The 27,786-nt window shown below is 41.4% G+C and overlaps 3 protein-coding genes and 1 long non-coding RNA gene across 9 annotated transcripts; 2 read left to right on the plus strand and 2 right to left on the minus strand.

The window, feature by feature from the left end:
* Nucleotides 1-673: 673 nt before the first annotated feature.
* LOC113022612 (uncharacterized) lies at nucleotides 674-8,739 on the minus strand. 3 transcript variants are annotated; one of them, XM_026168193.2, is made up of 12 exons: nucleotides 8,523-8,739; nucleotides 4,351-4,376; nucleotides 3,956-4,041; nucleotides 3,775-3,807; nucleotides 3,589-3,678; nucleotides 3,106-3,177; nucleotides 2,798-2,900; nucleotides 2,666-2,718; nucleotides 2,480-2,558; nucleotides 1,763-2,258; nucleotides 1,368-1,561; nucleotides 674-1,259 (listed from the first exon to the last, which is right to left on the minus strand). In XM_026168193.2, exons 2-10 carry the CDS (start codon nucleotides 4,355-4,357, stop codon nucleotides 1,834-1,836), a joined length of 948 nt encoding a protein of 315 aa, XP_026023978.2. In that variant the 5' UTR covers nucleotides 4,358-4,376; nucleotides 8,523-8,739; the 3' UTR covers nucleotides 674-1,259; nucleotides 1,368-1,561; nucleotides 1,763-1,833. The 3 variants fall into 3 exon arrangements, with proteins under 3 accessions (XP_026023978.2, XP_080157456.1, XP_080157454.1); XM_080301330.1 differs by lacking the exon at nucleotides 1,763-2,258 and having other exon boundaries at nucleotides 8,523-8,723; XM_080301328.1 differs by lacking the exons at nucleotides 4,351-4,376; nucleotides 8,523-8,739 and having other exon boundaries at nucleotides 3,956-4,343.
* On the plus strand, nucleotides 1,147-1,728 carry LOC145428723 (uncharacterized). The gene is made up of 2 exons (XR_013909033.1): nucleotides 1,147-1,286; nucleotides 1,431-1,728. It is a non-coding gene; the product is annotated as an uncharacterized LOC145428723 (long non-coding RNA).
* A 2,030-nt stretch (nucleotides 8,740-10,769) lies between the features above and the next one.
* mmp19 (matrix metallopeptidase 19) lies at nucleotides 10,770-14,907 on the plus strand. Its single transcript, XM_026168196.2, has 9 exons — nucleotides 10,770-11,022; nucleotides 11,203-11,288; nucleotides 11,446-11,576; nucleotides 12,060-12,272; nucleotides 12,360-12,605; nucleotides 12,774-12,899; nucleotides 13,078-13,242; nucleotides 13,337-13,464; nucleotides 13,561-14,907. The coding sequence occupies exons 1-9, from the start codon at nucleotides 10,915-10,917 to the stop codon at nucleotides 13,789-13,791; spliced, it is 1,434 nt and encodes a 477-aa protein (XP_026023981.2). The 5' UTR covers nucleotides 10,770-10,914; the 3' UTR covers nucleotides 13,792-14,907.
* On the minus strand, nucleotides 14,571-27,719 carry LOC113022614 (transmembrane protein 198-like). Of its 4 annotated transcripts, none has more exons than XM_026168198.2 (5): nucleotides 27,063-27,719; nucleotides 17,024-17,269; nucleotides 16,263-16,838; nucleotides 15,865-15,942; nucleotides 14,571-15,676 (listed from the first exon to the last, which is right to left on the minus strand). In XM_026168198.2, the coding sequence occupies exons 2-5, from the start codon at nucleotides 17,169-17,171 to the stop codon at nucleotides 15,624-15,626; spliced, it is 855 nt and encodes a 284-aa protein (XP_026023983.1). In that variant the 5' UTR covers nucleotides 17,172-17,269; nucleotides 27,063-27,719; the 3' UTR covers nucleotides 14,571-15,623. The 4 variants fall into 4 exon arrangements, with proteins under 4 accessions (XP_026023983.1, XP_026023982.1, XP_080157457.1 ...); XM_026168197.2 differs by having other exon boundaries at nucleotides 15,794-15,942; nucleotides 27,063-27,703; XM_080301331.1 differs by lacking the exon at nucleotides 27,063-27,719 and adding an exon at nucleotides 23,679-23,762 and having other exon boundaries at nucleotides 15,794-15,942.
* Between the last annotated feature and the right edge of the window lie 67 nt (nucleotides 27,720-27,786).

The raw sequence follows: 27,786 nt of genomic DNA on the forward strand, positions 1-27,786 counted from the left end.
ACACCCTCATCTCTCTCCTTCACCCGATCATTAGTGTTGGAAACCGGCATTAGCTCAGAGTAGATTAGACTTCAGTATAGTGCAAGTGATTTGATTTCATGATTATTTGATTCAGTTTTTTCTGTGTTCAAGCTCAATTACTTTAATAAAATATGTTGAATTCAAACAAATAAATAAACAAATAAACTGTGGACATTACCCTTTTAAACCTTTCTGAAACAAGACAGGTAAAAACCAGTGTATAAAAGTTTACATAGGTATAAATAGCTCTAACACTTTACTCCAGCCTGGCGTCCACACATGTGGACATCACATTTTGGGTTATTTAGACCAAAATACTAAATCTTGATCAACAAGTGCCTGATATACAGTTATGAGGACATTATACTGCAACTGTTCTATCGAAATTTCAAATTAATGTCCTCATATGTGGCTCTCATTTTTCTCAGAAACAAAAATTAGGTAAAAAAAACAAAACCTGGTAATTCTTTCTTTTTACATTCATCGGGTTCCAATCGGCCCAAATATCAAAGAGAAATTAAAAATGCATGCCATGGAAGATTTCGGGTCTTAGGGGGTTAAAATGACCAGACCCCTCCGGCCTGTTTTCCAGGCCACTAAATTAAACCCAGTCAATTACCAATTGAACAGAATAAAAACCTACGAGGTCCACTAATAGTCCAAAAGTCCAAATCTTTAATAGAAAAGACAGGCAGAACTCAAACAAACAATAATCCAAACGAGGAGCATATATACACACTGGAAAGTAAATAATTATAAGTTATTAAATCAGACTAATTAAATACAGTAAAACTAATAAGGGAAGACGAACACACGGGAAATAAAAATAACAGTGTAAACATACCAAAACTCAAAATAAAACAGGAAAGCTACTACAAACAGAGTGTGACACAATTACATTCATATTGAAACATATGTGATAATTTTCTTTCTTTGTAGCATTTTTAAGATATGTGTTAGAACAGTCATTATGCTGTTTGGATTAGGAACCAATCATTTTTGCCAAATAGTTAACACAAACTTAGAACAACAATGAACAATTTTCAAGATTCTGATTTACAGAACAAACAAAAGTCACAAAAGGTTTCATTATTTAAGAGACAAGATCAAGTTTTTCACACAGGAATGAAATGACAGAATCCAGTGCAGCGGGGCCAAAGGTGTGTGTCAGCAAACTGAAGGTTGAGGAATCAGTCAGCTCATGTTTAAGATTGTGTTGGATTTTGAGAAGAGTCTGTCTGTTATTAGAAAGTAAGATTAACAATGTTACACCAATAACCCAAATACGGGGAAATGACAAATAATACCAAAAAAGATACAACTTTCATATTGTTTTACTAACTTACTTTGTCATATCAGCACTTGAATGGTCGATGCCTTTACAGACCATGTCTGTTGTGACATCGCAGGCCAATCTTCCGGCAAACCCGAGGGCTAGCTCCCCAGCCTCCTCTTCACTCAGAACACTAAACACTGTTACTTTAGTTTTGGCCTTCTTAGGCCTGTCAAGAATCATTGCGGGCAGTTTGGCTTTACGGCCCTAAAAAAGAAAAAGTGCAAACACCAAAAGAGCAGAGAGAGACACACACACACGCGCACAAAGTTAAATGCTTTTGTTTACATGGTGTAATTGTGTATATGTTGCAGCAAATGCACAATTTCCAGCCACATTGTCACTTCATTGATACGAGTAACCCGGATTTATTTCAGGTGACATCAAAATCACGAAATGTATACCTACCCCAATCAAACCTCTGAAAACATGAACTGACATGTTCTCTGCGTTGATTCTGCGCTTGATCTCGTCTTCTGTTATTGTGTAGGTTTTCTTTTTTGAGCTTGGTACAGATAAGCGACCATGCACTCTGTAAACTGTACTAGTTCCTTCTGAATCAGTTTGGAATTCTGTATCTGCATCGATCCTACAACATCAGCAGCAGCAGCATTATCTGTACTCAGACTTGTGCCGTATACTTCTGCTTCTTTTTCGTTGTCTTCAGTCTGTGTACCTTCATCTCTTTCAGTCTGTGTACCTTCATCTCTGACTGTCAGTCTTCCTATCTCACTGTTACTTGTCGATTTGCTGCAGATGTTCTCTCCCTTAGGAACTTTTCCTTTGTCATTCGCTGCCTGATGCTTTCCCTGATGACATTCTTCACTGGCTACTTCTATTGCTCCTCCTGTATAGCCACCCACTATGCTGCACAACTCCTTTCCCTCTGCTGTGCTGCACTGTGCTGTTACATAAAGAAGAATGATATAAACAGCACTATATCAATTTAATTGTGAAGAGAAATCCCCACAATACGACACAGTTATGTCTAAAATATTTTTGTGTAAAAACTGGATCTTGAAACGTCCACTTTAATTACACAGTCCTGGTGTGCAAAGGCAAAATTACGAAAAAAAATTTCACTTTAAACATTTTTGGACATTGTTTAGTTATATTGTGACTTACTCTCACAGAAGATACAGATGCCACAAACAGACTTTGAACAACGCATGTGCTTGTATGCACCACATTTCTGGCACTGCACCTGTGAATTAAAAAAAAAAAAAGAAGAAGAAATAAACAAACAAAAAACAAATGAACAAAGTCCATTAAATAAACAATCTATATGGCTAAGGACATGTCATAGTGTACCCGGTCTTTGGCTGCAATCACACACCAGCACTGACTGCACTTCCTAGTTCGATCTGCAAAATATAATTTGTTTAAGTACAAGTTACATTTTCCAATGTTAGAGAAAAAGAAGGCAGCTAATTTTATCTTTACCTATTGAGGAAAATAAGTAGTGGCAAAGTCGGGACCTGAGCTTTGTGATTTCAGTGTTGTACTCCTCCACTTGTGTTTTACCGTCAATGAGAGATTGGGCAAACTAATAATTGACGAAGAAGAAAAAAAAAAAGAACAAAAAGAATTAGATTAACAAAGAAATGTTTGTTTGTTTTGGTCCTCTTGGGTATGTCACAAAACTGTTTTGTAAAAAGATGGATATGGTAGGCTTGGGCCTTGAGCTTTCCTAATGAGGGACACTGAAAAGTATCATGCACTAGAGAGAGTGCAAAATCTGTGCAACTTACAAACAAGGTCCAGTGGCTGCCGTTTTCCAGACAGGCTCCAATCAATTTCTCATACATCTGAAAGATGTTTTTCTGGAAATAAAAATAATGTGACAAGTATGTTTTTCTGTCAAGAATGACACTGCAAAACTGCAAAAGCTTGTCAGGTGAGACTTGTAATTAATTCTGCAGATACACAAACATATAGAAAGTGTCATTTTTGGTTTACATTAATTAATTTCTATAGTGTGTACAAAACAAATCAAGACCACAGACTCAACACGCACCACTCAATTTTTGGTGTTCTTTATCAGTTGGCCAAGACAGAAATGTTTTAATCTGTGTGCATTGCTTTTGAGCAAGTCTTTACACAGAAAAGGTTTCAGAAAGGTATTTTTCAGGTTCTTCTGACAAGGCTTCAATTTTGGAAAATGCTGTTTGTTTATAGTGGCAACTTATAAACCCTTTGTGATAAGAACATAGTTACCACAGTCCAAGTCATACCTTCAAAAAGTATGCACTTTGTGCTCTTGTGGACCCATCCAAAATTTTTCCAGTGATTTGGCTTGGTATTGGATAAATGTGAGGGAAATTCTATAAAAATAACATAAATACACCTATGTTTTCAAATACATTACAAAAAACGTAAACATGCTATGTCATTATGATCAAACAAGCTTTTCAACATACCTCACACTGCAAATAGATTAGGCCATCTATTACCTTATAAAACAAATAAATAAATACATATAAATAAAAACAGAACTAAGGAATACGATTCATTAAGTAAATTGTACAATAAAGTGTATTTAAAGCAGAATTTAACATTAGTTTTATGACAACATAAAAGGATTTTTATGTCAAGAGGTACCTCATCTGAAATGTTAGTCTGGTCAAACAGGGATTTCAAACTTGAAATACCAATAGAGTTTGGTCCAGCTACTCCCACAAGGTAATCTGTGAGAAAGCATATGCTGTAGTCAACAGATATCATTTTCTTTTTGCATGCTGCAACCATCATCCATTTCAGTCTTCTAGGAGCTTTGTCTGGTTGTAGTTCTTTTTTCTCCTCCTCTCCCCTCATCTATTAATTAAATTGTTTTCTGACCTTCCTAACTGTTTCCGACCTGTCTTCCCAATGTGATGTTTAAGCAATATATGTATGGTCAGAAGGGGGTGAAATTTTCATTGCAGTTGTACGTGTAACATTGCATGTGATAATAAAAGGCTTGATTGGTTGATTATTCAACATGAGTTGACATTTACCTGACATTGTGAAGGAGTCACAGTTTCTGTAAGGGTGTAAGAACATAACATGTGGATTTGTTACACTTCTTTTTCACAAGTTAATAACAATCAATAATTTTCATTCCATTATTTACAAGCTATCACACGATGTCCCAGGGACAACATTTACACGATGTCCCAGGGACAACATCTACACGATGTCCCAGGGACAACAATTACACGATGTCCCAGGGACAACATTTACGCGATGTCCCTGGGACAACATTTACGCGATGTACCAGGACAAATTTGTAAATTTCTGGATTACTGTTAATCTCCATAGAATCAAGAACTCATGTCCAGTTTCACAGCTATGGACCAGTTAATTATGTTTCCAGGTGATAGTTTGATTCATAGATTCAGCACACAACCATAAGTCTAGGCCTTTTAGTCCAGATTCTCTTCACTTATGTTTGTAAAATGATCAGGGAAGCTACTGCAATTTTGCCTGACCCAACCCCCGGGCCACGAAACACCCAAAAAGTTGGGGAACGCTGGTCTAGAGAACACTGGTTAGCTAATGCTGTCGTCAAGTAGCCTATCGCTAGCAAACAAACAGCAAGCCAAGTGAGGAACATATGTGTATAATGCACTGCGGTCAAGTGAGCCCTCACTTACGAAGTCGCAGTCAAGCTAGCCGCCCCGCCAGCCGCACCGAAAATGTGGTTGCACTACTCTTACGTATATTACGGTATGGGTGAAGACCGGCTTAGAAACGCAGTGTTTTGTGTCCTGACACTATTTTACTTCACAATCCACTCCCATTTTTAGTGTATCTCCACTTTCCCCCCTGTGATCCACAGCCCAAATTACTGTATGATTCAGAGAAAATTAACAATAAAATTTACCCAATTTACTCAACTATACTTTTAATGTCCTCATCTTTGACCTCAGATTACAGGAAAACTGTAAGAGGTGACGCAGATATTTCACTGGATTATGACTCTGGGTGACCCCCACTCTGCACCCTGTGATCCACAGCCAAAATTACTGTACGGATTTTGAGAAAATTCATAGCAAAATCTTCCCATTGTGCTTTACTGTACTCCACATATTAACATCTTTGAGCTCCGATTACAGGAAAATTGTAAGAGGTGACGCAGATATTTCACTGGATTCTGACTCTAGGCTGTCGCCACTCTTCACCCTGTGATCCACAGCCAAAATTACTGTACGGTTTTTGAGAAAATTGATAGTAAACTTTGCACAATTTACTCTACTGTACTTTTAATATCCTCATCTTTAACCTCAGATTACAGGAAAACTGTAAGAGGTGACGCAGATATTTCACTGGATTATGACTCTGGGTGACCCCCACTCTGCACCCTGTGATCCACAGCAAAAATTACTGTACGGATTTTGAGAAAATTGATAGTAAACTTTGCACAATTTACTGTACTATACTCTATATATTCTCATTTTTGAGCTCAGATTACAGGAAAACCATAAGAGGTGACGCAGATATTTCACTGGATTCTGAATCTAGGCTGTCGCCACTCTTCACCCTGTCATCCACAGCCAAAATTACTGTACAGTTTTTGAGAAAATTCATGGTAAAATCTTCCCATTTTGCTTTACTGTACTCTACATATTGACATCTTTGATCTCCGATTACAGGGAAACTGTAAGAGGTGACGCAGATATTTCACTGGATTATGAATCTAGGCCATCTCCACTCTTCACCCTGTGATCCACAGCCAAAATTACTGTACGGATTTTGAGAAAATTGATAGTAAACTTTGCACAATTTACTCTACTGTACTCTATATATTCTCATCTTTGAGCTTAGATTACAGGAAAACTGTAAGAGGTGACACAGATATCTCACTGGATTATGACTCTGGGTGACCCCCACTCTGCACCCTGTGATCCACAGCCAAAATTACTGTACAGTTTTTGAGAAAATTCATGGTAAAATCTTCCCATTTTGCTTTACTGTACTCTACATATTGACATCTTTGAGCTCCGATTACAGGAAAACCATAAGGGGTGACGCAGATATTTCACTGGATTCTGAATCTAGGCTGTCGCCACTCTTCACCCTGTCATCCACAGCCAAAATTACTGTACGGTTTTTGAGAAAATTGATAGTAAAATCTTCCCATTTTGCTTTACTGTACTCTACATATTGACATCTTTGAGCTCAGATTACAGGAAAACTGTAAGAGGTGACGCAGATATCTCACTGGATTATGACTCTGGGTGACCCCCACTCTGCACCCTGTGATCCACAGCCAAAATTACTGTACGGATTTCTGATAAAATTAAATCCTATTCCATTACCAAACAAAATGAGTTCATTGAAGTATTTACTTAACTACAAGAAATGTCTTTCCACACACAATTTAAATTTTTCAAAATGTCATTCACACACCACCTCAAGTATCAACTTCAGTTTTAGACATTATTTATTCAGTGCTTAATCACAACAATAGTCAACTTAAGGCACTTACATAATAAGTTAAACCTTACAATAATACATACAGAGAAAAACCCAACAATCATATGACCCCCTATGAGCAACAGTGGGAAGGAAAAACTCCCTTTTAACAGGAAGAAACCTCCGGCAGAACCAGGCTCAGGGAGGGGCGGCCATCTGCCTCAACCGGTCAGGGTGAGAAATTACATTTCTCAGATTACTGATTTCTCATATTACTACTACACAGTTTAGATACACTCAACAAAAATATAAACGCAACACCTTTGTTACTGCTCCCATTCCCCATGGGATGGACGTAGAGACCGAAAATTCATTCCAGATACACAATATAACCATCCCTCCCAAACAGTGGTCACAAATCAGTCCAAATGTGTGGTAGTGGGCACATCTGCCATATTGAGATAATCCATCCCACCTCACAGGTGTGCCACATCAGGATGCTGATCTGACATCATGAGTAGTGCACAGGTGTACCTCAGACTGCCCACAACAAACAGCGTTTATATTTTTGTTGAGTGTATCTAAACTGTGTAGTAGTAATATGAGAAATCAGTAATCTGAGAAATGTAATTTCTCACCCTGACCGGTTGAGGCAGATGGCCGCCCCTCCCTGAGCCTGGTTCTGCCGGAGGTTTCTTCCTGTTAAAAGGGAGTTTTTCCTTCCCACTGTTGCTCATAGGGGGTCATATGATTGTTGGGTTTTTCTCTGTATGTATTATTGTAACTTATTATGTAAGTGCCTTAAGTTGACTATTGTTGTGATTAAGCACTGAATAAATAATGTCTAAAACTGAAGTTGATACTTGAGGTGGTGTGTGAATGACATTTTGAAAAATTTAAATTGTGTGTGGAAAGACATTTCTTGTAGTTAAGCAAATACTTCAATGAACTCATTTTGTTTGGTAATGGAATAGGATTTAATTTTATCAGAAATCCGTACAGTAATTTTGGCTGTGGATCACAGGGTGCAGAGTGGGGGTCACCCAGAGTCATAATCCAGTGAGATATCTGCGTCACCTCTTACAGTTTTCCTGTAATCTAAGCTCAAAGATGAGAATATATAGAGTACAGTAGAGTAAATTGTGCAAAGTTTACTATCAATTTTCTCAAAATCCGTACAGTAATTTTGGCTGTGGATCACAGGGTGAAGAGTGGAGATGGCCTAGATTCATAATCCAGTGAAATATCTGCGTCACCCCTTACAGTTTTCCTGTAATCGGAGCTCAAAGATGTCAATATGTAGAGTACAGTAAAGCAAAATGGGAAGATTTTACCATGAATTTTCTCAAAAACTGTACAGTAATTTTGGCTGTGGATGACAGGGTGAAGAGTGGCGACAGCCTAGATTCAGAATCCAGTGAAATATCTGCGTCACCTCTTATAGTTTTCCTGTAATCTGAGCTCAAAGATGAGGACATTAAAAGTATAGTTGAGTAAATTGGGTAAATTTTATTGTTAATTTTCTCTGAATCATACAGTAATTTGGGCTGTGGATCACAGGGGTGAAAGTGGAGATTAACCAAAACTGGGAGTGGATTGTGAAGTAAAATAGTGTCAGGACAGAAAACACTGCGTTTCTAAGCCAGTCGGCACCTATACCGTAATATGCGTAAGAGTAGTGCAACAACATTTTAGGTGCGGCTGGCGGGGCGGCTAGCTTGACTGCGACTTCGTAAGTGAGGGCTCACTTGACCGCAGTTATAATGCTTACCGTTTATTAAAGGAAAGTATCCTAAATTGACTTCAAATTCGGCGGACAGGCGGCGGTTTTTCGCTTCTTCACTTGTATTTCGAAATAATCGAAGGCGGGTATTTCGAAGTCGCAAAGGAATGACGTCACAAGAAGGTGATTGGTCACTTGCAATGTTGAACCTGGAACAACATTAATTATGATGATGTGGGAACAATGCTGACACGAGGAAATCAGATCGTCCTACTTATAGCACTTTAAATATGAGCAATCGCTTTTTGGCAAATACCGGAAATCAGTTTTTGGCAGACAATCACTTTTTGGCACAACACCGGCTTCCCGACTTTTGGGAGAGAAATGTTGTCCCATTCACACAGCTGATTTGAATTTTAGCTGCTCGACAGTTCTGAGTCTTCTTGGTCATGGTTTTCATTTCATGGTGCTCCAGATGTTTGCAGTTGATGAAAGGTTTGCACTGCATGCAGGCCAGCACCCAGACTCTACTATTATGAAGCCATACTGTTTTAATAGTAATGCAGTATGTTGTTTAGCATTAGCTTCCTGAAAAAGACATCATATGAATAAATGAGCACATGTTGCTCTAAATCCTGTACATGGCTTTCAGCATTGACGGTGTCTTTCCAGATTTCCAGATGTAATCTGTCAATTCCAAAGGAACTAATGGACCCTTTTACCATCAGAGATGTAGGCTTTTGATGGAGGTCAAGAACCTTGTTATCAGCTAGACAGTCCCTCTTTTTTGAGATGTGTGTCTGCCATCAAATTAAAAATGAGCTCACGTTTTCTTGAAATCATAAATGTCTTATTTTAACCGTTTGATTTGTTTTCTAAGTTCTATTGTAGGTAAAATATGGATTTCTGAGATTTCCAAATCATTGCAATATGTTTTTATTTACATTTTATACACAATCTCAAGTTCTGTAGTTTGAAGTGGAGTTGTACAAAAAAACCTGAAAAAGATACACATGCAGCAGAAGAAATCGAAACCAAAGGCAAAACTAAACATGAGGACTTGATCATGAGGACTGGTTTTTATATCGCACCTTTCTGCCTTACTTGAACACTCAGAGCATTTTATTGTAAATGTCATGGTGCTGAGTCTGTGGACTCAGTGGTTTTGATTATTATCTTATGTTTCAGGTTAATTCTTGTTAGGATTTTCTTGTTCTGACGTTTGATATTTGTTTTGTATTTTTGAGCTCCTTTTGTTCTGTGTCTCTGTGCCTTTGCTGCTCCCACGTCTCTGTGTTCCCTCCCTGTTGCCATGTCTGATGTCTTGTGTTAAGCTCGTGTTTGTTCATACCTGTTGTATTTGCTGTTTTACTTTGATGGTCCCTGTCCTGTGTGTAGTGTGTCTGGTTTTGCTTCCCCTTGTCTTGTCAGTTCTGATTTCTCCCGGCTTTGTTTCCTTCCTGTCTCCCATTCCCTGATTGCTCCTGTGTGTATACAAGCCCTGTGTTTTCTTCTGCTTGTTACTGGTCCGTCTGTTTCCTCCGTGTTTCTTCCTGTGTCGTGTCATCCCGTGTTCCACCCTGTATGTTTTCCTGTCAGTTACGGATTCAGATTTGTTTGTTAGATTGTCCCAGTTTAGGTTTGTTCTTAGTTCCCGTCTGTCCCATCTCTGCTCTGTCTGTATTATCACCTCATGTAAATAAAGCTCACTCATTGCATCGTCAGTGCCCCCGATTGGGTCCCTTTCCCTTCAACCCCACACGACTGCCGCCGCAGCTGTGACAGTATATTTTTTCTTATTTGTGAAATTAAAGACAATAAGGAGAATCGCAAAACAACATTTTTAAAAAATGGGGAAAAAAATAAAATAAAATGCAGGTCCACTAAGAATACTGTTCCACAAATGGAAATACTAAAGCTTTTATCTGTTTGTGTATTAAAGATATCTGTTCCAGGTAATACAGGTGTGGGGGTGACAGGAATGTGAAAACAGAGGGCAGGGCAAATCCTGTGGTTTAGGCCCATACCTGAACTCCAGTCATGTGTTAAGGAATGAACAACTCTGCTGTAATCCTGGATAGTGATATATCAGTGTTGCTATGTTCAGGAAGAAGGCCCTCTCTCCACCAGCTCATAAAAAGACCAAACTAAACCCACACTACTGTAACATTTACTACATCTTATGTGTAGAGCATGCAGGCAGGGGGGGGCTTTCGGTCTTCCCTGACAGCTGTACAATTTAACAGCAGACATGTTGATAGTAGGTCAACTGGCTGCTCTTGTAATCCTCATTCTTCAGAGGTGGATCATCACAGCTGCGGGGCTGACTCATGCGCCGGACGAGTTAAAAACCGCTGGAGCGCCAAGAGAACAAAGAGTCTGCTGTGGGACTCCGCTGAGCACGTCTCCGGAGCACCGGCTGTGAAATCTAAATCTGAGGATGATTATGGAGCACAAAGGACTGCTGCTGGTGCTGCTGCTGCCGGTGTTCAGCCTCAAAGGAGTATTTTGCGCAGTGGTACCATGGACGGAGTTCAGTGAAGCAACGGTAAGATGGCAGGTCGTTTTGTGACTTGTTTGAAAACTTCTCTAAAAGCAGACCTTTTTACTTTATCTAATCAGAGAGTCCTTATGATGTGTTTATAGATGTCTCTTTATTTTCCTGCCAAATTAGTTGATTTATCGTGGTCGCACATGACAGCTTTGTTGTTTTCTCACACATGCACAGGCTTATTTGAGGCAGTACGGCTACCTGAATGAGCCCATCGATACATTGGACCCTCGTTACCTAGAGGAGGTCATTGAAGGCCTCAGGTAAAGTAGATTATTGCTATTTCTACAGAGAACACACTTCCAGTAACATCTGCTGTTAGATCAGGATCTGTTAGAGCGATACTCCCTACACAGGATGTGGGGTGGAGTGTTTTTTTTCCATTACTTTACAGATATTTGATTTCCTTGTATTCATCAGTGTCTTCCAGAGAGTGAATGATCTGCCACCTACTGGAGAGTTAGATGAAGCCACACTGGAAGTGATGAACCAGCCCCGCTGTGGTTTGGAGGATCCTTTCAACAAGAAATTTCACAAGTACAGAGTGATGGGTGAGAAGCAAATTGTGTACATTGGTGGTTTTAACATTTACTTGCAACTGTTATACAAAATACCCAGCCAGTGTCACAATTTCCTGATTATTTTGGTTTGTTTAGTTTTTTTAGTTTCATAAAACCACGAGCAGCAAGACATCAGTGTTTCTAGTATCCTGAGGCTTTACAGTTAAGAATATATGTATATTACACAAGACAAGCTGTCATGACCGGGTATAGTATGATTTAGTACTCGTTTGTTAACTTGTTACAGCTGCAGATTAGCATTAAAAAGCTGGATCTTTAAAGGCAACAGCTATGACGTTAGTTTAAACACACTCCTGAAACAGGCTTTTCCATGCAGTTTCAAATTCATCCACTCTACTTGAGGAGCTGACAAAATGCATTTTCAACCACCCAACTCTCCACGCATAAAGTACATAAAGTCTTGATTTCGGTTTCATTATGATGACTTAGAAACAAAATGTTCTTCTCTTTTAGGCCGCTGGAGGAAAAGGAGCTTAACCTATCGCATCTACAACTACACTCCTGACATGATCAAGTCAGACGTCAGGAACGCCGTCCGTTCTGCCTTCAAGTACTGGAGCGATGTGGCGGCTTTGACCTTCAGAGAGGTCGATTATGGCAGAGCCGACATAAAGATCTCCTTCCATAAGAAAGATGGATTCTGCTCTGTCCCATTTGATGGCCGTGGTAAGTCTTGTTTATAAATGCATGTGTCACTAGGTCGTCTGTGACTGGGTTGCTGGGACTGTGACTGTTTATTTGCTCTGGGTGCAGGTCATGTACTGGCCCATGCTGAGTCACCAGAATCGGGTATTGTCCACTTTGATGAGGATGAGTTCTGGACTGAGGGAACATATTATGGCACTAATCTGCGTATTGTAGCTGCTCATGAAATTGGCCATGCTCTCGGCCTGGGTCACTCTCAGTTCAGAAGCGCTCTGATGGCACCGATCTACTCTGGTTACCGTGTCAACTTCAGGCTGCACTCAGATGACGTGAATGGCATCCAGGCACTATACGGTGAGTGTGTCGAGGGGGTCCTGCAACATGATTGGTGCTGTTACTGGACCTGGGCTGTCGATGTTGCACATATACAACATTTGTCAGTTTAAGGGTGATGATTCTGGGCTCTGATTGCATATAAGAAAACATGCAATCGTCCTAAAATGTTTAACTTATCTGTTTAAGGCAAACGCATCATAAGCACGTTAGCCAGTCCCACAACTCCAGACAGTCTGGTTCCCACAGTGAGCAGCCAGGGGACTGAGAACATCCCTGATCCCTGCACAGCAACACTGGATGCGATTATATTAGGTAAGTTATCGATCAGTGTTTGCTAGACCAGCTAACTTTACATTAGGCCATCGAAATTAGTTTAAAGAATGAAACTTCAATATACCAAGATTACAAAGTCACCATGAGTTAAAAGGGTTAATAGATCTTGTTATTCAGATCGTTTCTCATGAATGGCTGTTATTATTTGTTCAATCAGGTCCCTGGGAGAAAACCTTTGCTTTTAGTGGTGATTATGTGTGGACTATCTCTGACCTGGGACACAACCCACCTATAAGAATTGACAGACTGTGGAGAGGCCTCCCAGGAAACCTAAATGCTGCTGTGTACTCTCAGCGAACCAACAAGACATATTTCTTAAAAGGTAATTTTAGTCCAGTCAAGCTACACTTCAGTTACCCACCGCTCTCTGGGTCGGAATAGTCAGCGTAAAAGGTTTGTGCTCTTTCTGGTCACAGGCAATAAAGTGTGGAGGTATACCAGTTTTGTTCTGGACTACGGCTACCCCAAAGAGCTGAAAAGGATTCCCCCTAATATCGATGCAGCCCTGTATCTGAAGAAGAACAAAAAGCTTGTCTTCATTAAGGTAGCTATGAAGAGAAGCACTTAAACATGCATCTACATCCACACCTTCTATTCCTCATTGCCTCATTTGTTTTTTTATTTCCGTCACCCTGTGTAGGGATCAGAGCACTGGCAGTGGGATGAGCTGAAATACAACGACCTAACTTTCTACCCCAAGCCGCTCAGCATGCTCTTCACTGGAGTGCCACCCGCTCCTCATGCAGCCTTCACCTGGACCAATGGCAAAATATACATATTCAAGGGAGACGACTACTGGCGAGTGAATGAGCAGCTGAAAGCAGAGAGAGGCTATCCACTGAGCAAGAAGAAACGCTGGATGCGATGCTAGTGCTCCACCATCAGGGGGCAGCAGGTACCAAAAGGTGTGAAGCACAGGGCATTTACAAGCCACCCTAACCTCAAGAGCAGCAATTCATCGTAAGTAATCACTGACCACATTAATGGAAAAGCTAGTGTGGGAACCTGTACCCTCGAGAGCAGGTTTGTGTTTGTGTGTCTCTGAATGCAGGATTGTGCAAACTTTTGTATTATATGATCCTTGAGAAAAATCAAAGCTGTTTTGTTTTTTGTTTTTTCCATTTAACATGTGTGTTGGATTAGCTGTCACTATACACTCAGTAAGACGTAATACGATGACGGGAACGTGCACTTTCTGGTCAGTTGTGTTTATGGACTTCATTGCGTTCAATGAGTAACACTGGTCTGCGAGAAAAGCACGAGACACTCACTCGTTCCCTTGTTTAAAGTGAAAATGTATCATTTTCTACGAATAAACAAGACATAACATCAACAATAAAACTGCGTCTCGGATTGCTCACAGCATCTTCACAACAGTTGCTCACACAGCCACATTGAAAGGACAGAAAAAAAATATTTACTGTGATGAAAGGGCGGTCTGTCTCACATTGTGTCTGCAAAGAAAAAAAATCAGAAAACTGTGCGAGCGCCATGGCAACTCCAACCAATTGCAGAGTAGGAAATCCTCCCCATGACCTCTTTATTGCCTATGAGAAATCTGGTGAGTAATGCCGGCAGTGTTGCTAAGAGCCCGGAGAGACAAACAGTCTCAATAACTCCCCCCTGACTCAAGAGACGACTAAAAACTGCTTATTATTAAACACATTTATTAATCTTTGACACTTCTATCAACAGGTATTTACAGATTCGGGCAACACGTGTGTAGTCACTGCAAAAAAAGATCCCAACAACATCTGGATAATTATTTAAAAATCTACAGATCAACAACAAACATGCTTTGTTTTTGTTTAGTTTTTTCTTCTTTTTTTACTTAGCGCTACTAAGGTACTTGAACTTTATATAAATTAAATTATAAAAAGTGGACTCTAAATCACCGCCCATTTTATTCTGATGGGAGCTACATTGCAAAAACAGAAAGATCACAGAATTTGTTAGAGTTCTGCTAGAAGATCCCGCTAAAGGTCCCAGCAAAAGGTTTTTTCCTCTCTCACATCATTTAGTTTTCACTTCACTTTGTCTTACTCCACACAGCCAGGTCCTATACTTCACTTTTTCATCATACTCCATCTGAAGAAATACACAAAATAAAATTTACTGTGATGACAAGACCTCCCCCCCCCCCCCAAAAAAAAATCCTACGACCGGACGGGAAAAGGGTAAAACAGGTAATAACACGACACTTGATTGCGATGACTAACTTCTGAAGTACAGTACATGTAATGTCAAGCATTGCTTTGTGATGTTCACTATCAGAACAGAAACACATCTGTCTTCGAGGCTCATTGGGCTGTTATGTGCTCAGTGAAGAGTGGAAATGGTCGACCTTTATTTTTGTTCGTGTCTGGGGTTTTTCTTGTGTTTCTCTGTGAAACACAGAAGTTGCAGTGGTTTTAGCCTCATCCTCTTACATTCTCCAGCAGCGCTGTGTTTTGCTGAACACCTGCGACCCACTGAGGAGAAAATCAGTTCAAGGGCGACAAACACCCCATGGATAGAAGAGCAGTTATTAACTTCTACTCTACATTAGGAAGACACAGTTGGAGAACCAGAGTGCATTAAGTAGTCCCTTCTTATGTTTGTGCTGCTCAGACCCTGACGACTGGCGTTGTGGCTGTGAGGGGCACCGTGGAGCCAGTGTCGTAGTCCAAGTCGATCGTGGTGTGGTTGGCGGTTCCCACGCTGCTAAGGGAAGTGCCGGTGCCCATCTGTCTGTCCCGCAGACTTTGCAGGTAGCTCTGAGGAGAAGAAGAAGAAGAAAAACAGAGAGATTAGCGAAGCGAACAAAGAGCTAGAAAAAAGTCCAGCGTCTAACGTCTAATCGCTACCGCACGCGGCATGTTTGTCACACTGACCGGTGCCAGTAGATCCCCAGCGTAACGTTTCACTGGGGTGGGTTTACGGCGGTAAGTGCCTTCCTGCCCACCTGCCTGCTGTCGCTTCTTGGCGTCTTTCTCTCGGATCCGCATCAGCTGGACTCTCTTCTGTCTCCGACTGATGACAACTATGAGGTGAAGGGAAAGTTCGAGAGCAACTTTTATCAATTGTGAATCGTGCTTGAAAAATGTGAGTCTATATTTATGAAAGTAATATGAGAAAAAAAATGTTAATTTTGTGAAAGTAAAAGTTTGCTATTTTCACTTCATGCGGGAAACCTAAGCTTGAAAAATTCCAGCAGTTCAGATTTAAATGATTTCACACAAAAAGGTCAGAAGATGTGATGTGATCGCCAGACTTTGCTTTCATACGGAGAGAATACTTTGATGCTAAGTTTAAGCCTTGGCTTGATTTGATTCATCGGAGGAATGAAAGCGCCACGCTTACCCTCTGTGTGTGAGAAGCTGTTGTCCGTCAGTTTCCACTGGACCAGCACTCCTATGAGGCTGAGAGCAGGCCAGATGCCCAGAATGACCCAGCTGTACCAGCAGAGCGCCTGTCCGGGTGTGAGGCGCAGGCATTCATACACGTACATTCCCAAAACCAGCATCTCCACAAAGTAATCGGCACACACTGTCATGATGGCCGCCCCAAACACAGCGGTGGACAGCATGGTGAACATCTTCTGCCACTGCAGTGTCAGCACGGCAAACAGCATGCCCGATCCCAGAAGAGCGCCCAGCGGCACCCACAGTGTGGTAGGTGTGTAGAACTGCTGAGTGACCAGCAGGGCGGCGAGAGCCAGGAGGAAGCCGAGCAGCAGGCCCGTCATGAAGAGGCCGACGCTTCGCACGAGCATAGTGACGAGGCCGCACAGGAGGCCTATACCGAGGCCGATGCCCGCGCTGGCCTCGACGCTCAGCTGCGTGTCCAGCACGTGCTCCTTGTGGCACAGCAAGAAAATGATGACCGAGCCAAACATCAGGCCAGACAGGAACATGACAGCTTTGAAACACCGGTAACCTGGCGGAGGAGGGCACACAGGAGAGACGTGTAGTGAGGAAATTAGAGAATGAAGAACTGGAAGGAAACTAAAAATGAAGTTAGGCCAATATATGACCAGAAGATAAAAACAGCAGACTGCACGTGCGCCTGCAGTCTCATGTTGCCCCAAGTTTCAAATTCTGTAAGCCAGCAGAGATCCTCACCAAAGAAGCAGTAGATGATTCCAAACAGGCAACACATGGAGCAGATGACAGTAGGGATGACATCATACTTCCTCTCTATCTCCAAACTACAGGCATCTGCCATGGCTGACCCTGCCCCCTCAGAGCTCAGTCCAGTGGGATCCGTCATCGTGTTGAACTTTGAGGCTCTGGGACAGGCTGAAAGTCAGGATAAGGAAGGCGGGGACCGCTGTGGGCGTTATCTGAAGTCCATCAGAGCAGGTGTGACTGCAAGAGAAGAGAAAAGTGCCGATAAAACAAGGAAACCTAAGAAAGGGTGACCGTATCCTAGTCAGTGAAGCGTTTTTAATGCTGATTAACACTGAAAATAAAGTAATTCAAAAGTAGGGTGTTAAATCTGTATGTTGCTCTGTATGTGCAACTCTCACTGCAACTCAATAAAACCCTAAATGTTGCAGTCAAACATCTCATTCACTCGCTCTGCTCATATGCAAGCTCAGATCTTCCTGAAAAGGAATTTTTATATGTCAACAAACTCTGGTTTCATGGTAAAGGAATTATGTTTCTTCACCACGTTTTACCGTCTCATGAAAACCACTCTTCTACACCCAATTTTTTTAACACTAACAGATTGTGTTTTTAATTTTCTCTCCCCTGAGTAATTCACCCTTTCCTTAAAATAAATAAATAAATCACCAATCGTTTCGTGGAAAACAAAGGCACAGATTTATCTATGGGCTAAATTGGCCTGAAGTCCACTTTTGTAACTGCAGGCGACTGTTAATATTTCCCCACCACCTTCTCTTCTACTCTGTTATAATCTCTTTTCAGAGGAAGGGCACCAACAAGCACTCTTAAAAGATTATATATGCTATTTAAGCTGGCAGGCCTGCAGATCGCCACAGAGGGCTGCAGTGGGGCTAAAGACTTATGGGTGGACTGCTCTTTCTGAGGCTGCTGGCAGGACTCCTGTATGAGCTCACCGCAGCTGAGATCCGATTACAACTAACTCACGTTTCTACTTGAGACACTCAGGAACATTCGGTGCTGCCTTTTCTCCTTAATAACCAGCTCCTCTCTTTCTGTCCATCTTTACCTCACCGTGTTTCACATCGAAGTTCCCCCACCTTGCAGCTGTTTTCTCTTTAACTCTACACACTTCTTCTATCTGTTCCTCAGACAGAAGAATGACTAATTTGGATGTCCTGCCTAAGAATGACTTTACATGGAAAAAATGAACTGGCCACTGGAAATTTCTCTTTTCTTTTGCAGTCTCTCACAGTTCTTCTGCCTTTTTCCCTCTCTGCCCCTCTTCTTTCTGTCACTGAAACTGCAAAGTCCCAATTGTGGGTCACAGAAGAAAAAATACATGATCAGTGCAAGTCTGCTGGGCTTCCCCTGCATTTTAAAACTGATTAATGACTTAAAGATATGCATATCTTACTTTTCTCATAATAAAAAACCTCATTCTCAGACTATAATGACTCCTATTTGTCAGTTTCTTCATTGGAACAGTAAACCAAAAGGAATAAGCTGTTGTGCAAATAGAAAGATTGCAAAAAAAATGTTTGTTTGTTTTTAAAAAGTAATGAAACCAAGCTGTGCTCTCTGTTGACTACAGCAGGACAAATAATAAAAAGGAGAAAAAAAACTTTTCTAACAAGAATGACTGCTGCGGGCCAGATCTCTGTTTACAATCATGACTATAATCTTCACATCAGCCCTTGCCAGCTTACAATGAAGGCCCATACTCAGCTCTGGGACGCAGCTATGCACAGAGGTCCGGGCAGCATTGGTGGATCAGTGCAAATATGACAGCTGGTGTCTTTCTTCGACATTTTTGCATTCTTTGTATGATTAAGGGTTAATGCTACCTCCTAAAATTCAGAGTAAGCACTAAATTTCGAGCAGATGTTCGCGTCAGTGTGTTGTGAAAGAGGTTTAGAAGGGGAAAAAATCCCTTACTGTTAGAGGCTTTTGTTTACCTCCGGCTGGGGAAGTACTACGGTCACCCTCCTCGTGTTACCAAAGGTGCAGTCATGTGAGAGAAGGGGAAGGTTTTGTATATGCGTGACTCTCTTTAGGTGTCAAATGAATTTGAATGAAGAAAGTTGGCTGATGCACTTTATTTATGAATAGAGCTGACTTTTAGTGTACACTCAACTCAATGTTAAACCCAGCTGGTTTGTGTCAAAGACTCTTTGCATTAGCTGGTGTTATTATGACACCTGGTCAGTGTTGATATGAAACAGCTGCTTCAATTTTGTCTTCTTTTTTTTTAACAGTTTTTACAAGTTTGATGGCTTCTTCATATTCCAGGCATCGTTACTCCTTTAAATTAGTAGAAGACTAAAGTCCTGGGTAGGTAACTGGCTCTAAACAACTACAGCAACACCAACCTGAATAATGTTTACCACGAAGATTTGTGGGCCGTTATTAAATATTATTACTTTTATAGTAATTCCTGTTATTCCACATTAACAATATTCCACATTTACACTCACAGGCCCGACTCTGAATGAACACTTTGTCGTCTTCTAATTAGGTTTAGTTAAACAGCAGGAGGACGGCGGCGGCGCTAACACGAAATAACAACCCAGGCCTCTTCCTTTCTCTCACATATCTGGTTACTGTTGGATCTCATATCTTAACTGCTAAGATAATGACTTAATTCACTCTTAAACTAGAGATCAGCTCATATTTCAGCAGGATTTTAACAGTAATCTGCCTCAGCTTCACACACATATACACCCATGTTTTACTCCCATGCCTCTGCCTCATGCTCCCTTTTCGTCACAATGGTGTCTTATGTGTAGCAGCCTTGGGAGTCATTGCCGCTGTGGGAGAATAGAGCCATTATGGGGCAAAACAAAGACTCTGAGGCCCATGCTGTGACCTCTAGTGGCACTCGGAGGAAACCATGCGAATGAAAAACGAGACCGCATAAAGATGACTGAGCGCAGCAGCAAGGACGCTGCTACATCCCAAGTCGTTTGCTTTAAGAGGGGAGCCAAGTATTTGCCTTCAGACGGCTGGTAAGTGATGAAGGGTGGTCCTAAACTGGAAGACAGAGCTATCAGTCTTAACGCTTGAACTCCCTGGAGCCCCCCCGCCAAAAAAAAAAAACCTTACAATGCAGAATTTTCAACAAGCTGCCTGGCAACAGATTCATTAGAAGTCAACTAGACTTTGAGTCTGCAGCCACACAGGCAGCTCTCCGAGGCTGCACTTTGGCCTGGCAGCGCTTTGAGTCAGAAGGTAGCATCACTGGTTTTCCCCCATGCAGCAAAGTACTGCAAAAAGGTTAATGAATTCAATTCTGACGACTCAGTGGAAATTAAAGTGAAATTCGTTAGTTTTACAGCAGCTATTTGGGAAATTTTCAAAATATGACACCTAGATAAGCTAATAATAGACACCAACACATACACAGGACCACCAGCCAGGGGGAGCTTGGGTGTAGTTGGACAAAAATGGGCCTTTCTAAAAACCTTTCATAAGAAAAGCCTCTTTTTAAATTTTCCTTATTTTATTTATATAAAGACATAAAGAGGTCAAATAAAATTTTACCTTGTCTTCCTATAATGCAAAAAAAACAAACAAATCACCCGTAACCTTAAATCTACATTTAAGGTGAAGTATAACACCTACCCTTCCTCATGGAGGGTCTAACAACAGAGAAACGCATCAGGATTTTAGGGCATTCGTGCCCGTAGCCTGAGCAGAATAAGAATGAGTGAGGACGAGCTATTTACTATCCCCCCGCATGACAGGAAGAGCAAGCGGTGAATGGAAATTATTGCTGTGCTTACACGGTGGAAAACAAGGGCTTTAAGCAACAGGTTAAAAAGCTTGACGTCAGAGGTAGACAACAATTTTCAGTGTAATCATGCGACCGTGGTGTGCAGCGCTACAAGGTTAAGTTACTTTAGTAAGTGTTAAGTACATATTTTATAAGTTTACTTTACTAGATTTTCTGGGGGGGAAAACTACCCAAAGCTACTTCTGTGCTTACATTTGATATTCGCTGTATCACTGGATATAATGCTGCTGCTGCAGCTGCTGCTGGCACCTTGTTTACATACTTTGAATTAGGCCATGCGTCATCAATGAAAGTAACTCATTAGAAAACAAGGCCGGAAAATGCCCTTCATATAAGTATTCTTATAAATGCTTACCATGTGTCTCAAACTGCCACTCAAAAATAGGCCCATGCATCTGTTGCTTCTTAGATAAAACATCCCAAAAACTGCCAGAAGCTCCGCTGTGACAAACCATCAGCTAATCCAAAGTGTTGCAGTGTGAGTACAATGAGGAATTAGCAACACGAATCAGATTTCTGTAGCTTCCCTTCATTAGTTCACACAGTAAAGTCCACAATAGCTTTTAACCCTTTAAAGCACCTCAGAGTGCAGGTTTGTGGTTCCTTCAGTTTTAAAAAGTCTTACTGAGGCAGACAGTGTAGCTCCTTTTATGAACAGGGCTGAAAGTTTCTGTACTGATCACACTTACAGTTATTGCTCAATCAATTTAGTTTTTACTGGAGAATCTCATATCATGAATGCCCTGAGCTTTGCTTCTCTCTGGCTCCATAAATTTCTGCGCCTCTGCTGCATGTCATTATGTCGTCCCTCCCATAATTTTATCTTTTTCCTCTTTGTCTTCTCTCTCTGTTGTAGTCTCTATTGTATTTTCTCTAGTCTCTTCTGTTTTGTCTCCATTGAGCTGGATCGGCCGCTCCCAAGTCTGCTTTTGCTGCAGATTTCTTCCAGCTGAAAACAGAAAATAGTTCCATTTCTCTTTGGGATATTGCACCATTGGAAGGTTTATACTTTACAACATAAAGTGCCCTGAAATTACTGTGAAATGCAGCTTGTACAGTTTAATAACTCTTTTGCACTTCATTTCCCTCCCTTCTTTGTGTCCTGTCTACCTCTGCACTGTTAAAACACAATGAACAAGTAATAATTCAGATCCCTTCTACAAAGCTCACTGAGCTCACACTCAGTATCAGCTGCAGCGCTATTGGAATAACGTGTTGTCCTTGGGTATCCTCCCCTTGAACACACCCAGCGGGGTGCTGTCCTGAACAGCACAGATTTGAGTGCTCAGCTGCTGGAACAGACAAGGCTGACTAAAAGTTCCCCACATAGCTAATGCGGGTGTGTTTAATCAAGGGGGTGGGCGTGCGCGAGCACAGCCAAAGATTCTGGGAGCGTTTCTCCGACTTGACGGCCGGGGCCAGCTGAGAACTGAAAAACCTGCAGAGCTATGGCCTGGCCGTCTGACAGCTTCACTTGGAAGACCCTACCAAGAATGCGAGATGCACTGGGGTCTCAACAGTTGTTGGTATAAATTATGTCTCCTCAAGGTGAAGACCCCAACCAGCTGGAAGACTGAGTCAAGAAAATAAAAATGTGAATAAAGCGAACTAATGTCACAGCTGGGGTCTTTAAATATGATAATACATATTGTGCTAAGCACAAAACTTATCAAAATAACATCTGCTTTAACTCTAAAGCAGACAGAGCAAGACTTCAAATGACCCACTGCTGAGCTTCCTGCCTCGCCGTAGCAGGAAACTGAGGACCACATGAGGAAGTGGAACATCAGGTTTCAGCAGGAACTGACCCCCTGTGTTTGTGACATGGACCAAAAAGGCTATCAAAGAGCTGGATTATCAACACACAAAGCTGAGGAAAAACAACTACCTGGAAGTCAAAAAACTAGCAGTGTCTTTAGAAACCATTTCACCTGAGAAATTTGACCATTAGGAAGTTGCAGGATAGGCAACCTTATGATGCAGCGTTAATAAGCTGGTAATCTGTCTGGCTCATGGGCTAAGCTACACATAACACTTTCAATTATGTCATAATGCCCCAGCTTACGTGATTGTGGCTACTTTCAGAAGGGTTTTTTGCATAGCTACTGCCATGTTTGTATGCTAAGAACTTACATAACGAACAAAGCACCACATGACAGTCAGTTTTCACTTTGACCAGACTTTGAGTCCCTGCGGGCTTTGCATTTCTTCTTCATATGCATCCGTGTATGAAAACAGATTAGTAGCTGTCACAAACTCTTGGCTGTGGTCCTTTTATTTATTCATTCTGATTACTAAGTGCCAAAAAACTAAACACACAATACACACAGAGATTTATAAACTGAGCTATAAAACTAGGGGCAAGCTATTTGGTTCAAAACCTTTAAAAAGCAGCATTTTTCAAAGCTGTTGAGGCGTAGGTAACTCAGGTCTCTCTGTGTTTTTTCACTCCATTGTACATGAATTAACAACAACTTGTTTTTAACAACTTTCCACATATCAATCCAAACTTTCAAGAGCCGTTTTAGGGCCGCATGTGAACTACGACATCAACATAAACCTAATTTTTCACTGCACAAATCTGACCTGCAACTCCCCCCCTCACTTTAAAGTTCTTCATGTGTTCTCTGCCTCGTGGTCCTGATCTATACTAAAGAGATACCTACACACGCAGGGATCCGTACATCTGTCTATAAAGAAATGTCACAAAACTCAGTGCAATCGATGCCTTTAACCAAACAGTTCAGAGGGGATAATAAACTGCCTTGTGACCACAGTCTCTTAAATGCTGAGTTCAAGTTAAACAATTTCTTCTATTTGCCTCCCAAAACTGACCCAGGTCAAAAAACCAACCTCATTTTCCACAGTGGGAGGTCCCTGAATTAGGTCATCACCCTGAGGTATGGAAATGCACATTGGCAGTATTTTCGTGTACTCTGCAAGACAATAAGAGAGCCACTAGTTGAATTTCTAATTCAGTCAAGTTTATATTTTCACTGCAAAATCATTTCCCCTGTAGTCCTGGGTCCCAATTACATCCACTTATGGCTCCCTTTTTTTTATATGAGCAGCAATCTAACTTTTTTCCTGCTCTTTAATCTCTCCATTTCATGCTTGCCTGATTTTCACCTCAATAAAAGAGATCCTTAGAGAGCTATTCATAAAGAGGCATAAAAAAATCTGATATACAATGAGCAGCCTTTTGAAGAGAGTCACATGTCAGTGGTGCATGAGTGTATACTGTACCTCAGAGAAAAAGGTCATTAACACAGTGAAAATATACTAACGTGTAATGTACATTCATCAACTCTGCTGTGGTAAGTTACCACTGTGAGTGCACCGTATGTGCTGTAAGGAGGGGCGGGTTCACAAACGCTCTATTAACGTCTGTGGTGGGGGAGCAGCGTTTAGCAGGCTGTGTGGTGGAGTCTGATGTCCATATGTTAGCGCCAGCGTGGCAGTGTATGAGATAATATAAGCGGCTGATGAACAATGACATCCAGGCCGGAGTCTAAATATAACCTCCAATCATGAAACTTTGAAAAAAGGCCACTCACTGAAATGTAAAGAAAGCCCAGTACAGAGGAAGGGACGTCAGAGCGTAACACAGCAGTGGTTCGGACCTCTAGTGCTGTGTCTATATACAGTACGTCTGCAGCACTTCCAATGCAGCTCTGTCATTTAGAGCAGGCCTTTAACCCTCTCTGTATAATTCCAGCCTGCAATAATTGTACCCCCTACAGCGCCGTCACAAGCCGAAAATATCACACGTCCTTCATTTCCCCCCCAACCCAGCACCACCCTCATGTCACAGCTATAGCACAGAGTACTTTAAATAGTTTTTGGATGTTAGAGAATTCAGTTCAATTCAATTCAAACTATACAGCTCCGAGTTACAATAATGGCTGCCTCAAGGCACTTTATATTAAAAGATAGAGACCCTACGATACGATAATACAGGGAAAACCCCAACCATCCAATGAGCACCTATGAGCAAGCACTTGAAGACTGTGGGAAAGAAAATCTCCTTTTTAACAGGAAGAAGAACCCCCTTCAAAATTATGGTCTTTACTTCTTTAAAATCTACATGTAACACTCAGTTTAGCTTCGTATCAGTACAAAGGACAACGGTTAGAGTGAAAGAAAATTGATGAAAACGTGATGAAATGCAGTTTTTTTTTCTGCACTGTAGCAAAGACAATATATACCGAGCCCTGGGTTGCCCCTCATTCATCGGAGTGTAAGTGTGTGTGTGTGTGTGAATGTTAGATAAGGCGCCTAGCCATAGAATAAAAAGCTTGGTGAATGTGTATGTGAATGGGTGAATGAGGCTTGTAGCTTCAAGTGCTCATTCTTTGCCCTCGTAAATGTAAAGCAATAATTTTGAATAAAATCTAACTGAAATATATAAAATCGAGGGTTTATTTTCTCATATAATTAATCATTTAGGAAAACATGACTGACATAAACTAAATGTATACCAATCAGGTACATTTTATTTGAGCTGATTCCATTGCATTTGATGTTTTACGTTGTCGTTATGTAACACAGTTGCATGGGAAAATGTACATGTTGTCAAATGATTTAAATCAGCATTTTGGCCATAAATATTTGTGTGCATGTAAAGGTCCATTTAGCCCACATCTATTTAAATTGCACTCTGCATTTTTGCCTTACTTTAGTACTGAAGTTTTCAGAAATACACCTTTGCTGTAGTTTCCTAGCAGCTGAGGGAGTCACGGGTACAGAGTACTGGGGTCAAGCATGTGGCCTGACACACTAACACATATGTCTTGAAAATTTCAGAGGTGAACTTTTCTAAATAATCATCATCCAACAGCATTTTGGATGTACAAGTGTATTTGTGTTTCTTGTTGCTTAAATGTTACTTGGCAATGTGCTGTAAGACATTGCATTTGGACATTTAACTTAGATATTCCATCTTTAGCAAAAACATGTCTCATATAGGTTTGAAACTGCAGATAAATAAAGACGGGCAGCAAGTCAATGCTTTAGTCAGAAGAATAAAAACCAGCCTGTGGTCACTTTGAGAGAAAAAATGTAACAACACAGACTGTAATCTACGTCCTACCGAGATGTCAAGTTAAAGATTTAAATGTGCATACACTCACTCCAAAGAGTGTTTGACATTTTTCTGAAATGTCACCTTGTGTTTCAGTGATTTTAGATGAGCAAGCATATTTTACTAACATCAAAAAGACAAAAACCGAGACCCATGCATCCACGCTGACATCTGCAGACTGACTTTCATCAGCCCCTGCGCTTCGCGCTTCCTTCTACTCCTTCCCCAAAGCAGGGAAGGGCTTCCTCTCAGCCTGTTCAAAGGAGTTTTTAAAACCATCTGGTGCAGGCTGAGGGAGAAGGTCGTGTAGATGGCGGGGGGTGCACGGAGGGGCTGTAACTGCAGACTGTGGTCCCCCAGTAAAGACGGGACCTGAAGGTTGTCATCATACTGCCCAGAAAAACCAAGAGGCACTCCTACCCTGGATCACACAGCAGAACCACAGGGCAGGGCTCTTTGCACGCCATCCACAGACATAAAAAGATGTAACTATATAGTTATCCTTGAATGCACGCTGGGTGGATACAAAAGAAGGTAGGGTGTTGTTACAAACCACCTGTGGCTCTCACATAAAACCCGGATTAAAAGCACAAATCAGCAGCGGTTGATAACTTCAACTAAGATCTTGACTTTTATTTCTCCCCCCACACACAACTTCAGCATAACTAACATTGAGTTGTTAGCCTCCACTGATTAAAGCACATTACTGTGGGACTTTGGTGTAAGTGTCCGGTTCAGTGCGCACACAAAAAGCCTGCATTATCCCGGATCATTACGTCTTTGCGCCCAAAGGCTCCGGGATAAGTTGCATTACGTGCCTCAAGTTTAAAAAACTTTAAAAGAGGAGCAGCTGTAGAGCTTGGCATCGATCAGTCAGGATCTGGATTCAACTATAATCAGCCATCAACAGCTCTATCAGTGGAATATATGCGGCTATTGTCTCCATACGGCTGTTAACTGAATTCAGATATCCACTGACACACTTAACACCGCAGATGACATCCAGAGTAGGCTGGCATTGTGGACGACACACACACACACACACACACACACACACACACACACACACACACACACACACACACACACACACACACACACACACACACACAAATATGTTTTAAGTTAGCCTAAAGTTAAAGTTACAAACTTACCGACGCGCCCGTGAGCTGCTGAAGCCTCAAACTTTTCTGTGACACTCGGCCCTGTCAGGCAGGAAAGGCAGCCAACCATTCAAAAACACAAAAGCAGCGGCGGTAGGATTCAAGGGAAAACCGGTTTTCTCTCCTCAGGCTCTTCCTTTTTTCTTCCCCTAACTCACAAGCTCCACTAACCCGACAGCAGCGGCTGCATGGTCTTGCTCCCCGTCCCTGCCTTTCCTTATGCAAATCTCTTAAAAAAAAGAAAGAAAGAAAGAAAAAGAAAAAGAAAGAAAAAGAAAGGCTCCGACTGCAGATGTGCGGACCTTCAGCTCGCTTCCATTCTCCGGGTAGAGCCTCGGTCACTCCGACCCAACTTTCAAACTAAAATGTTCAGTTTCCGTCTCAGTCCACCTCTCTGGAAAATCTTACCAGTCCTCCCTCTCTTTCACACACACAAACACACACACACCTCCCCTCTCCTTTTCTTCACACTGAAATAAACGACACTTAAAAAAACACAAAAGAGGGAAAAAAGTTCTCCCTCTATCCCCCACCCTGAGCTAATCCCCTCTCTATCTGCATCCAGCCTCGGCAGTTTGGCCGTTGAAAAGCGGGAGGGAGGGGGAAAGAGAGTGGGAGGGTAGTGGGGCCCAGCTCAACGTTTTACTGTGGCTGCACCTGAGGGGGGGTTCATGTGAATGTAAGAGAGACAACAGCGTACACGTACTGCATATAG

The sequence above is a fragment of the Astatotilapia calliptera genome, chromosome 5 (genome assembly GCF_964374335.1).
Source record: "Astatotilapia calliptera chromosome 5, fAstCal68.1, whole genome shotgun sequence".
NCBI lineage: Eukaryota > Metazoa > Chordata > Actinopteri > Cichliformes > Cichlidae > Astatotilapia > Astatotilapia calliptera.